Below are 14,306 nucleotides of genomic sequence, written 5' to 3' on the forward strand. Positions count from 1 at the left end.
CCAGATATATATTGTATGTTGGCAGCCATCTCCTGAGTTTCCTCCATTTCTTTTTGTTTAGGTGGTTTCTTCCTGACCTTAACATCACTGAGGCCACGTGGTGCAGATAATAACTTTCCTGAAGAAGCTTGGATGGAGGTCTTCTTGCTGCCATATCTAGCTGCATAACACAGGGATCTCAAGACCAATTGAGGTGGTCAGGTAGAAGTAGAGATGTTTGGTCTAACAAAGGTGGCTACCTTTATTTGACCAGCATAGTAGTTCCCTGTGGAGGCTGACAACATCTGGTGACATGTGACAAGTTGCAGAATAAGAATGTATGTAACACCCAGCAACCTAAAACATGCCAAGCATGTTTCTGTAGTGCATTCAAATACTGTTTCAAAGGAAAGTTCAAGTTTTAAGCTCACATTCCTTCCTTACTGAGCCCTTCTGAGTCCTTCAATGGCTGTGATTAATCTGATTAGTCATGATGATATATCTTTAATTCATTAACATTATGTATCAGCAGACTGTGTACTTAATCCTAACTGTATGGGATATTAGGAAGAGATGTTCAGTGTGAGAAGATTTTTATCATGTCTGTAAAACATCATGATTGTCAGCTTTTCCAACAGTGAAGTCTCTTGTCTGTCTTTAAAGTCAGAGATGAGGGACCAGAGGCTGTTAACGGTGGTGAGCTGCTTTTAAACATTGCTGAAATTTACTTAAGCAGTGCTGGCAAACCCTTTTCCTCCAAGCAGCTCAGAACAATTGTGTGAGAATGCATCCATTTTCTCATCAAGAAGAACTGAAGGTTTTGACACTTAACACCAATATCCGTATTTTGAAAGCAGGAAAGCACTAGAAGGCTGTGCTGCCATTGAACAAGACAGACTGGAGAGTTGGACAGAGTGGGGTTCAACAAGACTAAATGTAGGTTCCTGCAGCTGGGGAGGAATAACTGCATGCATCAGTACAGATTAGGGGCTGACCTGCTGGAGAGAAGCTCTGAGAAGAAGAACCTGAGTGTCCTGGTGGACAACAGGTTGGCCCTGAGCCAGCAGTGTGTTTTTGTGGCCAAGAAGGCCAGTGGAATCTAGGGATGCGTTAAGATGAATGTGGCCAGCAAGTTGGGGGAGGTGATCCTCCCCGTCTACTCTGCCCTGGTGAGGCTGCACCTGGAGCACTTTGTCCAGTTCTGGGCTCTGTGTTTCGAAAAAGACAAGGATATTCAAAAGAGAGTCCATCAAGGGGCCACAAACATGATGAGGGGTCTGGAGCATCTCCCATACGAGGAAAGGCTGAGAGACCTGGGACTGTTCAGCCAAAACTGAAAGATGATACTGTCTATGTTTAGAAGTATCTGATGTGCAGGAGACAAATGGATGGGGCCAGGCTTTTCTCAGGGATGTGTGGTGACAGAATAAGGAGCAGTGGGCAAACACTGGAACACCAGAAGTTCCATACAAACATGAAAAAAATTATTTACTGTGAGGTGACAGTACACTGGAACAGGCTGTCTGGATAGGCTGTGGAGCCTCCTTCTCTGAGGATATCCAAGACCTTCCTGAATGCTTTCCTGTGCAGCCTACTTTAGCAGGAGATTGGGCTCAATGATCTCCAGATGACCCTTCTGATTCTTGTAATTTCTGGAGAAGCTGGCAGCCCATGGCTTGGATAGGCACATTCTTTGCTGGGTAAAAAATTGGCTGGATTGGCTCAGAAAGTAGTGGTGAATGGAGTAAACACCAGATGGCAACCAGTCACGAGTGGTCTTCCTCAGGGGTTGGTATTGGGACCTGTCCTGTTTGATATCTTTATTGATGACCTGGATGAGGACATTGAGTGCATCCTCAATAAGTTTGCAGATAACACCAAGTTGGCTGGAAGTGTCAATCTGCCTTGGGGTAGGAAGGCCCTACAGAGGGATCTGGACAGGCTGGATTGCTGGGCTGAGGCCAATGGGATGAGGTTCAGCAAGACCAAGTGCCAGGTCCTGCGCTTTGGCCACAGCAACCTCAGGCAACAGTAGAGGCTTGGGGTGGAGTGACTGGTTTCCTCTGTGTAGAGGAAACAGACCTGGGGTACTGGACAACGCTTAGTTGAATGTGAGCCAGCAGTGCACCCAGGTCAATGCCAATGGCAAGAAGGCCAGTGGCATCCTGACTTGTATCAGAAATGGTGCAGTCAGCAGGAGCAGGAATAGACTGTGCCTCTGTACTCAGCTCTTGTGAGGCTGCTCCTTGAATGCTGTGTTCAGTGTTGGGCCTCTCGCTACAAGAAAGGCATGGAGGCCCTGCAGCACATTCTCAGCCTGGAGAAGAGGAGGTGCAGGGGGGACCTTATTGCCCTCTACAACTCTTAGAAAGGAGGTTGTGCTAAGATGTGGGTCAACCTTTTCCATGTAGCTGGCAATAGTACAAGAGGGAATGGCCTCAACTTGCAGCAGGAGAGAATTCAGGTTGGGTGTTAGGAAATACTACTTCTTTGAGAGCACCGTCAGGTGCTGGCATGGGCTGCCTAGGGAGGTGGAGGTGTCACTATCCCTGAAGGTGTTCAAGAAATGTTTAATGTTGTACAGAGGGACGTGGTTCAGTGGGAAATATTGATGATAGGTGCACTGATGGACTGGATGATCTTGGAGATCCTTCCAACCTTGGTGGTTCTGTGATTGTCTGGTATGTTCCTGTCCCACTGACTCAATTTTAAGCGCAAACAGTGCCAGAATCTTAATGAAACATTGTTTTTTTTAAGACCTCACGAAGTATAAACAGCAGCATCTATTGCAATGTTCTGATGCCTCTTTTTCTACCAGTTTTATTGTCTATTTGCTTTTAATCTCTCCTCTCATTTTCTGTAAAGGACCTTTCAAATAAACAAGTTTAAAATTGTCTGGAGAAATTTGAGATTCCCTTTTGTCATGTCAGCGAGGCTCCAGAGGAGGTGTTCCCAGCCTCTTTCTTCAAGAAACACATTTTCTTTGACCCTGTAATTCTTCTACCTGGCAGGTAGTCATGATGATGATCTCTTTGCAACTTCTTACATTGATGTGGGTTTGTGTGTTGGCTGTTAGATCATTGTACTGCATCAGTGAAGTAAAGGTGGCCAAACTTGCCTCACCTTTCTAAACTGGTGGAGCAGTTCATTTGATCTACTCTGTGGGTTTTGTTTTTTGTTTTTTGTTTTCGTGGAGCAGTAAATGTAAACTGCATTTCTGCGCCATGTTGCATGACTATTTAGTTTTCACATTAGGAGTAATTTTTGTTATATTTGAAGTATTTTTTATCTGTTTCCATATTGCTCTTAAAATTTGCTTTATTTCTGTATTGATATAAAAAGGGTGAGAAATAAAATACTGAAATGGAAACTAAACCTGCAGTGTATCGAAACCTTGGACTATTGGAGAAGCTGGTTTGACACTGTGTCCCTGTGAGGTTGTAAAAGATGGATTCTGCTTCTCTTTCCGCCTTAGTTACGTAATTGGAGGTTTGCTGTCTGTTTGTATGGTAACTGAGAGTCGTGGAAAAAATACTGGGTACTGTAGGACTTTTGGAAAACACTCTTAAACACCAAGTTGGGCATCAGAGGGCTCAGAAAGGGAAGGCAGCTAACTGCTCTCATTCACTGGGAGTTGTGTAAGTACACAACCGATGTGATTATTTTAGTATGGATTTTGTGATCTACATGTATTGAGTTTGCTCATATTTTGCCAAACTTGTGTTCGCTCTCTGATCTCAACAGGCTTTCCCATTGGCACTGTGTCCTAGGACAAACTGTTTACAGAAACAACAGCTATCTCAAAGTCCTTGACATTACTGCAATCCATCTCAGCAGCCTGTCAGGGGTTATTGTGAACATACATCCTCAAATCAATTGCAGACAAGGGTGCTGTCACATGTGTTTGAGCACTTCTTGCTCTTGGTGCAGGAAGTGCTGATTAGCTCTTCCTCCTGGCCCTTCTGGGCAGGCTGCAGAAGCTGCTCATGCCCAGCAGCTCTTCTTGGCACATCACGCTTTCATCAAACGTTGATGGCTGCGAAAAGGCTGGTCTCATCAAACACTGAATTGTCTTGATTCATTAGTCTATTTCATACAGCATGAGACTTTCCAGCACAGATCTTTTTTTGAAGGGTACGAGTTCCTTGCGTAAGGACAGTGAAGCACCGCATCTCTGGGAGGGCTGAGAGATGCTGCCACCTACACCATTGATGGCATTAGGAATAGATGTAGCTAAGCTTAGCAGCAAGATTGGGAACTCCCATCTGTTAGGTACCAAAACAAAATTCCAGCCCTCTGTTTCAGTATTGCCTTCCCTCTTCGTATCTTTTAACCTCCACTGATGACCAGTTTTAAGTAGTAATATTTTGATTCTCATTATTATTGCTGCTTGGGAAGTCAGGATTGCACATCTTTGGTGGGAGGAAATGGAGGTCAGAAAGAACAAATTTGTCAGGTCTGTCTAGAAAGTATAGACCCTAGTGTACTCCACTGGACAATTTTTTATCTCTTGGAGGGCCTATTTGCAGACTTTATTTCTCCCTCTGGAATAATTGCTCCAGCCCCCTGAGGCAGAGGTTTGCAGTGTTCTGCTCCAGTACAGAATAGTTTTATCTGTGGTGGAATCAGGCCTATGCATATCACCTGAAGTGACTTGCAAAGCAAAAAATGCCGATAGTAGTTTTGCTTCAGCTGGTGCCTCTTCCAGAAGACACAGCCTGTCCTTTCTGTGGATCAGAAAGATATTTAGAGGCAGCACGCTGCCTTCTTCAACTTTATACTGATTTCTTGTACTAGGCACTTACAGTAATTCAGGGTAGAATTGTTTCCGCCAGTGCTGGGGCATCCCCTAGCTTTAGTGTGTTATAGATTACTTAAAAGAGACTTTTTATAAGACTGTTGAGGCTCAAAACTGCTATGATGCAATTTATTTCCGTACATTAATTGCTAATAGTCACTTGTGTGTCAAAATACTGCTGTGTCAGTTCTAATATACTTACAAAATAAAAGCAACTGGTAACAAAATGATTCGGAGAGAAGTGCATATACCTCTAACACTAACAGAATATTCAATTCAATCCTGTCAGTTTTATTTACCTAGGAACTTAAGTATGAATCAACCTGTGAGTGAAAATGGCACAATATAATTTCCTGTGCCTCACTGTATTATTTTATGTTCAAATTTAGTTTCTGTTCTGGGAATTCGCATGATCACCTTCTGAGGGTTATCTCCTTTGCTAGCTTTGCATAGTGAATTTTTTTTCTCTTTTCCTGTGTTTGAAAAAACTTTCCTGCTACTGTGAGCTGTCAGCATGATATAACCAGAAATACTTTTTGTGGTGGTGATGGGAGTGACAGCAGTCATCTGTAAAGCAGCTTTTGTCGTTCACTGGAATTGTTCACAACTGAGAAAGACCCCAGCACTGGGGTGGAGCGTATATTGCACTGTGCTGCCAAGGGAAGCACAGAGGGAAACCACTGAGAACTTTCTGTAGTGTACAGTGCGGGTGGCCTATCTCCACGAAGTAGTCAAATACCTTGCTCTTTGTCTTATGTGAATTCAAGATGAAAAGAACAAAGCCATTTTTTCCCTCTGGGGTTAGAAGCAAGCACATCGATCTTGACGTTCTCCCTTTGCTCCATTGCATCAGCCCACTGCAAAGTGTGGGGTATAATAGTGGGAGAACTGCTTGATTGTGCAATTGTTGTAGGCTTAGTTTTATTCCCTGTGGATGGAAAGCTTGCAGATGATTTCCTGAGGGAAACTGTACAATCACTGTAAGCAGGGAGGGACCTGTGTGTGTATAGAGGTGTATGGTAAAGCATATATTCTAATCTGTTCTGTGTAATAGGAGCTCCATCTTAGTGGAATTAGAAAGATCCCTTTGTGTTCCTTCACTCTGTCCTTTGTATCTCATTGACGATCATGGTGCTTGGTCTGCTTTGATAGAAAGAGGTTTTGGTAAGCTGAGGACTAGCGCAGTCATCTCATCCACGGACAGAGCATAAAGTTGTGGCCTGCAACTTAGCTTGAGTGCCTTTCAACTCATAAGGCAGAGGTCCTCAATTGCTCAGTCTTACATTGAGGTTAATTCAATACTGTTGGGTTCCTTGCTTTTATTATTTAGACAGAAAACATAAGATTACTACAGAAAGATGTCTTTGCCTTGCTTGATAATTTTGCTGCAGTGATTGGTTTATGTGATCAGAAGTGGAAAGGATTTTTGCCTAGCGTAAGAACAGCTTACTTCCCTGTGGGACACCATTCCATTAAGATGACTGATGTTCCTATTGTAGCCTGAGTCCCAGAACTTATTTGCAATCTCTACTCAGGATGTTCAGTTCTCCTTTTGATCACTATTTCCTGCAGTTAAAGCTCTCTAGCTGGCATTTTCTGGCTGAGGTGGAGCCATGAAGTTGTATGACTTGGGGAAGGAGCAGAGATAACAACAGTAAGCACCCATCTGTTCTTCTTTTCCATCCCTTTGGGATGTCCGGGTGTCCCCTGGTTAGAATTCTTCTCCAGATAAGATAGTGAAGGTGCCACTGTGGGGCAGTCAGGCAAGAAAACAATAGTGAATTGAGTCCAAAACATGAGATCGATCAGTAAGTTGACAGTAAGGAGCAGAGCCCCTCTTTGAAGGTCAAGGCTGGAGCTGTATCCAACATCCCTTTGGCTTCTTCCTCTGATAAACTTCTAGGACAGCTATCCTAGTCGCTTTTCAGAAGCCTTGGGGTCAGAAGCTCTGCTGAAGGAAGGCAGCACAGAGGCATAGCGTGTGCAAGGTCTATCAAGGCTCTGTTACTTGAGTGTTAACTGTTCCTTGGTTGAGTGGGATGTTCCAGTACTTGTTTTTCTGTCTCTGCTTCGTTGTCCAGCCACAGCCAGTGTCTTCAATGGGTGAGTGAAGAGGCATTGCCTTCAAGCTTATTCCATTCATCATCTTTAAGATCCATGGCAGACATTAGTATTTTCAGGTGAAAGATTGCGAGAAGCAAGAATGATTTCTTTTCTTTGAAGGCAGTGTGAGATTCCAGGAAAGGAGAGATCTTTCTCTCTGGAAAGGCCTTTGCAGAGCATGAAGCCTTCCATACTGAGAGAATCTCCACTGCCAAGCACTGTGAGATTTCCTTCTCCTTTAGAAGGAGAGACTCCACAAGAAACTATGAGCTACTTTTTCACTTGCTTCCTTGACAAGTCTTAATTGAATTTGGAGTTGTAACGCAGTGCTGCTCATTTTGTTGCTTGTTTGTGCTGGAGCAGAGACTTCCAGTTACACAATGTGCATGGGATCAATCTCTGCAGAATGGTAGGCTTATGAATGCTTGCTGGAGCCTGATTTGTCATCAAATATATGTGCTAGCATGTCAGCTCGAGAGCTAATGATATCATCAAGGTTACAAATGAAAAGCTTTACTTGATAGCTGGTGCTTGTCAGGCTGAATTACTTGGTCCATGCAGAAGGCGTTGGGGAGGAAAAAAATTGAGCCAAGAAAAATGAAAAATAGAAGGGACTGGAGACCATTGTATGTCTTGTGCAAAACCCTAGAGTTTCCAGCCTCTGGGGAGAGCAGATTGATTGGTTTGTCCCACATAGTTGTGGAGTTTCTTCTTAAAACCTCAAATTAGTTTTTGGCAAGCTGCAGCACCAAAGAGTGCCTGGTGTCTGCAGGGGAGTTGTCCTGGGGCAGCCTTGGTAGTCCAAGGGTACCTGTGATGGTCTGTGGTGTTCCAAAGAGCAAAGTCTGCTTTTTCTGCGTGTCTGCCTCCCTTTACTCCTGCCTGAACCCCTTAGGTAAATGGAAGATGGGAGGGTGTGCAATTTCATTTCCCTGAAGTGCCTGCCTCCAGCTCCCTCTGAGCTGTTGCATCTTCATCTCAGTAAATTTTGTCTTTAAACTCTCTCCTGTCTGCTTAGGAGAGAGCGTGAGCTCCCTGAGTGACAGTTTGCAGAGTCTATCTACAAAGGATATTTCATAAAGCTAATTATACTGCATGAGAGCTAATGAGCGTGTGTATTTTTGGTGCTGCCCAGCTGGGAAACTGACAGGGCATCCCTTGCTTTGCCTCATTTGACTTTTAACATAAGAAGTTTTTAATCTTAGTGACTCACCCGTAGGCCACACCAAATCATGTTGTGGAAACCAGATATGGGAAGCCCAAAGGAAGCTCTTTTCAGCTGTGTGCAAAGAAAAGACAGAACCTAACTTTCACTGTCCTGAGAAGTCAAACGAGCTCTTGGAGGGTGGGATTGAACAGCACTGTTGCTGTCTGTGTTTAGGGGGAGACAAGGAGAGGCAGAAAAGACAGTGGAGAACTGTGTGGTGAATCCCATCAGAGACTCCCCTTCTCCATGAGAATGCTGAGTGCTGCTTTTGGTAGGAGTGAATCTGCTCCTCTGTGCATCTTGTGAAATACCGCATTATGGATTCCCTGTGTGACAGACCTGTTCTCATGCTGGCTTGCAGCTCTGCAGCACTCTTGTGGCTACAGCAGCTGCTCCTGTTTTCATAATGCATTAGAAGCTAAACAAAACGCGTCTGTGGGTGAGGATGGCGTAACGGTTTTGTTCAAGAGAAATGTTGTATTTATGGGAGGTACGAGATATTTACGGAGGATATGGCTCAATTAGAGTGAAAGCCCATTTTCAGAGGCATGTATAGTTCTCCCTTGAAAGCCAGTGAAGCAAATCAAAATTCTGAAGCAAGGTTTGTCTACATCTAGACCACTTTAATAGAAACAACATAATGTCCCCCCAGATTGCATCCTACTGTTCTTCAAACAAAATGAAAGGGCAGTTTTAGAACTTGAGATGTGGTGTGGAAAGTACAGTGTATCCCAGCCTTGAGAGGCTTTAATCAGAGTGATTGGTTTTATTAGCTTAATTCCAGCAAACAGAAATCAATTCTCCTTACTCAAGACAATATTAGCATTCGTTTAGTTTATTCAGGGATAGCTAGTTAAGGGTAAGTGGTGCTCAGTCAGGGAATGAAACCCCTGGACTTTTACTGAGGAAGCTGCCAAATCGGGGTTAATGAGGAGAATGCTGAAAATGTAATGAATGCTTCAAGTCTATTTTTTTTCTTTCTCCCTGTGTTATTCTTCTGTTGTAATTGTTTGCATAAGGCTCAGAAAGGCCACTAAGAAGGGACGTGCTCCTCGAGCATGACACATACATACTAGAAGGTCTGTGTGTTTAGATTTTGCCCTCGCAGACACTCATTTTGCATCCAAACATCTGAACTCTTCTGGAGCCAGAGAGTGTTAGTTGGCTTACAAGGAACATGATTGAGTAGAGTTGAACATTTTTTGTTCAGACCTTCACGCCTTCTAGATTTTAAGATGAGGAAGAAATATGGGGAAGCTGTGTCAGATGTAGTGAGGCAATGTCATCACACAAAAGCTCAATAGATGCTGTAAATCATAAAGGTGGGCTGCTTTTGACAGGGGGGAAAGTGAGTGTCAGAAGGTGAAGAAGACCAGGGTACATCTAAGTGGATTTTTAAATACAGTGGGCTGCCGTTTCTCAATCTTGCCCCACTGCAGCATTTTACAGAGTGTACGGATTCAAGTTGTATCTCTTTAATCTCAGTTTTGTATAAATGTACAGAGCTATACAAGAGATGATGAAGAACAAAATACCAGGTAAATGGAGCAGGGCCACTTTCTCCTACCTCACTTGTCTCAGTTAGAGACAGTCTGCTGGGCTATAGATCAGCTCCACTGTGATCTGGGAGAGCAGTTGTTGTTATTAGCTGTTTAAAATTGTGCTCTGAAATGAATAGGATCTGTTAAATTATACTTACAGATTACTTGCCTTTATAAAGTTATCTAATAATTGAATATTTTCTTTCTGTGTGTCTTAAAGATAGCGTATCTTGCAGTTTGCTTTTGAACTCATGCTTTGCAGGGTGATTTTGACTTGTGGTTATAACAACTCAACTGTGAGAGCCAATGAGCTATAGGTGGATTTTCAAAGGCTGCTTAACCTGTTAGAATTCTGATCCTCTTCTCCAAGCATGTGGCAGTGCCACTAAGTGCTTTCAGTTAGCACCTGATACATGGGTGGATGTCCTAGGCTTGATCCTGTGCTCTCAGGACACATTTCCTCTGGCAAAATCATTCTCCAGGCCTCAGGTTTGCTTATAAGTATGTGTGTATATATATATTTTTTTTTTCTCTTTTTCTATTTTTTTTTCTGTCATTGCAGCAGCTATAGAACAAGTCACGCTGTTGGATAATGTTGTAGAGCTCTGTTAGATCATTTCTTCAAAGACGTTTAAGTCAAGCTGTCAGAGATTTTCCACGAGGTAGTTAGCTGGTATTGCTCTCTCGCCCTAGGGATCTCTATCTAAATGATTCGGTTAAGTCAGGAATAGAAAAATAAATTATCCTTTGTGATTATATGCATCCTTTGTAATTATAAGTCAACAACTCAATTTGATATCTACTAGATGTTCTCTCTTGTGTCTTGCTGCTTGCCCCAGCCCTGGACCCCTGCTCTGCCTACATCAGCCTGAACGAGCCCTGGAGGAACACCGATCATCAGATAAATGGCTCCCACGGCCAGCCCACGTGCGATAACCAGATCGATGGGGAGTGGTACCGCTTCACCGGCATGGCTGGCGATGCTATGCCTACCTTCTGCATCCCCGAGAACCACTGTGGGACGCATGCTCCCATCTGGCTGAACGGCAGCCACCCCCGAGAGTCGGATGGCGTCGTCTCACGCCAGGCGTGTGCCAGCTTCAGTGGGAACTGCTGCCTTTGGAATACCACGATTGACGTCAAGGCGTGCCCAGGCGGGTACTACGTCTATCACTTAACAAAGCCCAGTGTCTGCTTCCACGCGTACTGTGGGCGTAAGTACCTGCGGCAGTAGCTTTGCTGAAATCTGTTTGTCCTTGTGATGCAGGAGCATTGTGAACATTCTTATTCCTCAACAGGTCTGACTGCTTTCTTGCTTTGTCGCCCAGAAACCTGTCAGGTGATGCAACGCCTGTCTACGTGACACTGGTCAGACTGAATTCACATGTAGCTGAATTCTAGACTTTGTTCAGCTAACAGAAATCTTCCGTAGCTGACCTGGCCACCGTGATTTAATGATCACTGTGGGCCTTGTGGCTTGTCTTGGCATGCTGCTACATTTGCATCTTCATCTTATAGCTATTAAAGTAGATCTAGAAATAATATGATAATAATATAGGAATTAAGCCAGATTCTGATCAGCTTTCACCAGTTCAACTTTCTTGTTGTGGGACAGGTCTGTAACTGATGGACTGGCTGCAAGTTGCAAAGCTGACTGTAGAAATACAGTGTTTTCAGTGTGTGCTCAGTGGTTTGTGTTGAAGACACTTCTGTTGTGCCCTAGATTTTTATGACATCTGTGATGTGGTGGATTGCCAGGGCTCCTGTCTGGACACCAATGACTGCACATGTTCCCCGGGGACAACACTTGGACCTGATGGACAGACGTGTCTTGGTAAGCACAAAAACAAGTGCCATCAGTTACTGATGTTTTCTTTCCCTTTTGTTTTTCATTGCTCACCCTTTAGCCTATTGTCTTGAAAAGCAGTATAAAAAGAATAAGTACGCTGAGATTAATTTTTTCCATGCTGCCTAGAACAGGTGTTTGATCTTGTAAATGGTTCCTGATCTCTCCCTAAGGGGTGATATGCAACATCTCACAACTGAGTACCTTCCTGTCCCTAGAGCTATCCCGGGTGGAGAGGCTAGATTTGCTTTCTCTGTGGTCCAGCAGTAGGTTGCCTATGCTGAGGGCAGCCAGAAGCACAGTCTCTTTGCATCACCCTGGTACATCGGTATTCAGGGAGGACTCTCCACTCTCTCATTAGACATTTCCTCTCAGCTGCTTTGGCTAATGCCTCTTTCCTCCAAGAAAAGACTCCTGGCTCGCCAGAGGCTACGCATTACTCTTTACCATACTACTTAGCCCCTTTGTGTGGCATTGTCCAGGGCCTGGGGTTGGAGAGAAGTGAAAAAATTGTAGGTTGCAGTACAGCCTCAGGGATTTCAGCTGCATGACACAGTGGTATTCAGTGACTGGTGTTTGGTGGTTGCTCTGGCAGAGACCAGCGTGTCTAGGAGGGATGGAGATGGAATGCTGTTAGTGAGAGCAGAGTGGGAAGGTGACCTTCAAGAATTTGAGGGGATCCCCATCATGTCCCCTCAGGATATGGACAGTTTATCCATGGTTATCCATGTGATGCTGGGTGGACTTAGGAAGATAGACTGTGGGGCGATGTAAGGGGCCAGAAAGAAGTGGCTATTGAGCACCTACAGATCCACACTGATGGAGAGGAAGAGATGATGTTAGCTAACATTCGGGGGAAGTAGGATCTCATCTTTGAGACCTGGTTTGTTGGAGAAGTTGAGAGCAGATTTGGTCCAGTATGCTGCATGGCAGATGAGATTTTCCCATAAGGACTCTAGCTGACCAAGTAGGTGTGGATGGGTTTTCTTCACACTCTGTGGGCATGTCTGTAAGCATCAGAGTAGGGGCTATGGTTGTTACAATCTGTGGAAAGAGCAGCCTTCCCCTGCTGCAGATGTATACTTTCTCACACTTTCAATAGGATGGTTTTGCTAAAGCTGCTCCACCACTCCGGCTGAGTGACTGACTTAGCTCTCACAGCTCATTAAAAGCATCTATCAACTGCTTCTTGAAAAGACTTCCAGAGACAAGTGCCTTTGACTTGCACCAGCATTCAGTAAATGTGTGGCAGGCTCTCATGAAAGGAATTCCTGTGGCAGAAAGACACACAGGAGTCCTGAGTCCGGAGCCTGTGTGCATATGCTGGAGATGCCTTCATCCCTCTGCAGCCAGGTAAGGCAGGATTTCTGCTTTACTGCTTCTCCTCATGATAAACAGATGGCATTGTCTCCTCTGTAGTAATCATGCTGGTTTACCTGCCTGCAGCTCTAGTCATATGGCACGGTCTTCCTTCTAATGGCTTTCTGTTGTGCTAGCTGTACAATCACATCTGCTTTGAACACAATCCTGCTGGCCTTCCAAAGAAACAAGAAAAACTATATTAGCCTTTCCTACGTGAAGAATATTCCTCCTTTCCTAGCTCACTGGCAGCTGAAGATGCTACAGCAATGCAAAGCAGCTCACATCTGTTAATCTCCTTTACTGTGCTGACTTCTCTTCAGTCCATTATATGCTTTGAATCCCAGAGTAGAACTGCTGAGCCCAATTTATATTTCCTTTTGAAAACTTACTTAGATGTTAAAGGTACCTCTTAGATTTTGTCATGGATCTTCCAGCTCCGTGTGTTGCCTTTGACCTCTTGAATACATGGATTCATCCACAGCTAAAATTAGTTCAGTGCTTTCCCAGCACTGCTGGATGTTGCTGATGTGGAACAGCAGAGACAGATGTGCTGTGTGTTGCAGGGTTTGAAGGACCAGCAAGGTGTACTGCTGGGTACAGCCCTTGATTAAGCCAAGCTCTAGGACCTTCTAGCAGTATCTCTGTGCCTTTGCCAGTAGCCCTTTCCCTCTTCATTCTCTGTTTTTAAGCAGCTTTAGTTCTATTTTTAAAAGGGAAAGTGTGGAGCCTGTTTTTCCTGGACATGCTTCCTCCATCCCAAGGCTGGGGACCAGCCATTCCTTTGGCTAAATATGTTATATATATATATATATATATATAGGCTAAATATATAATAATAAATACCTTATTTGTGCCACTTGTGGAAGGAGACAACACCACTAGCTGCAAGCTGCAGATGCTGTCTATGCGTGGGGCCAATTTTATCCAAGAAATCTCATCTCTGACCTGTTTCTTAATTTGAGATTTTTCTTTTTTCTCTTTTTTGGGCTTCTTACAGCTTACAGTAAATGGTATCTTCTGAGCAGTTTGGGTGAATCCCCCTGTGAACCTTGGTTGATAACTTCAACATTCTGGCCTGCCTAAGGGAAATCATCAGTTTTGTGGCTCAACAATAGTAGTGGTTGCACCTTCCTCTCTCTTGTTTGATTCACTTTTTGCGTACAGAGATTAAATAAAGCTAAAGAATGATGATCTTGGAGAACAAAGTACCTTTTGAAGAACAGATGGGTATAGACAAACTTTAACCTTTAAAAGAGAAAATGAGAAGTTTTCACAGCTTTACCAAAATATTCAAAAGCATCTTATGTGCTTTTTCTATCAATAAATACCCCCAGCATCCCAAGCTGCTCTATCCAGCCAGCTCAGAAATGTTTCCTGGGGAAATTCCATGGAGTTCATTGTATGTTTTGCTTTGATTTCAGCTTCATTTATATGTTTACAGCTTTTCTTTATTCTTACGTCTTCATTTTG

The 14,306-nt window shown here is 43.8% G+C and overlaps 1 protein-coding gene across 2 annotated transcripts in view; it reads left to right on the forward strand.

The window, feature by feature from the left end:
* Window positions 1–55: 55 nt before the first annotated feature.
* The window catches only part of OIT3 (oncoprotein induced transcript 3), a 30,025-nt gene continuing 15,774 nt past the window's right edge, over window positions 56–14,306 (forward strand). The window contains exons 1-4 of one of the 2 annotated variants that reach the window (XM_042863503.1): window positions 56–317; window positions 837–915; window positions 10,468–10,842; window positions 11,352–11,462. In XM_042863503.1, coding sequence (XP_042719437.1) covers window positions 10,599–10,842; window positions 11,352–11,462 — 355 coding nt within the window. In that variant the 5' untranslated portion in view covers window positions 56–317; window positions 837–915; window positions 10,468–10,598. Of the gene's footprint in view, window positions 318–836; window positions 916–5,974; window positions 6,881–10,467; window positions 10,843–11,351; window positions 11,463–14,306 lie in introns of those variants that run through there. The other variant, XM_042863502.1, reaches the window with a different exon arrangement.

This window comes from Lagopus leucura, unplaced genomic scaffold (assembly GCF_019238085.1).
Source record: "Lagopus leucura isolate 7727_CA_CO unplaced genomic scaffold, USGS_WTPT01 Super-Scaffold_739, whole genome shotgun sequence".
In the NCBI taxonomy this organism is placed as follows: domain Eukaryota; kingdom Metazoa; phylum Chordata; class Aves; order Galliformes; family Phasianidae; genus Lagopus; species Lagopus leucura.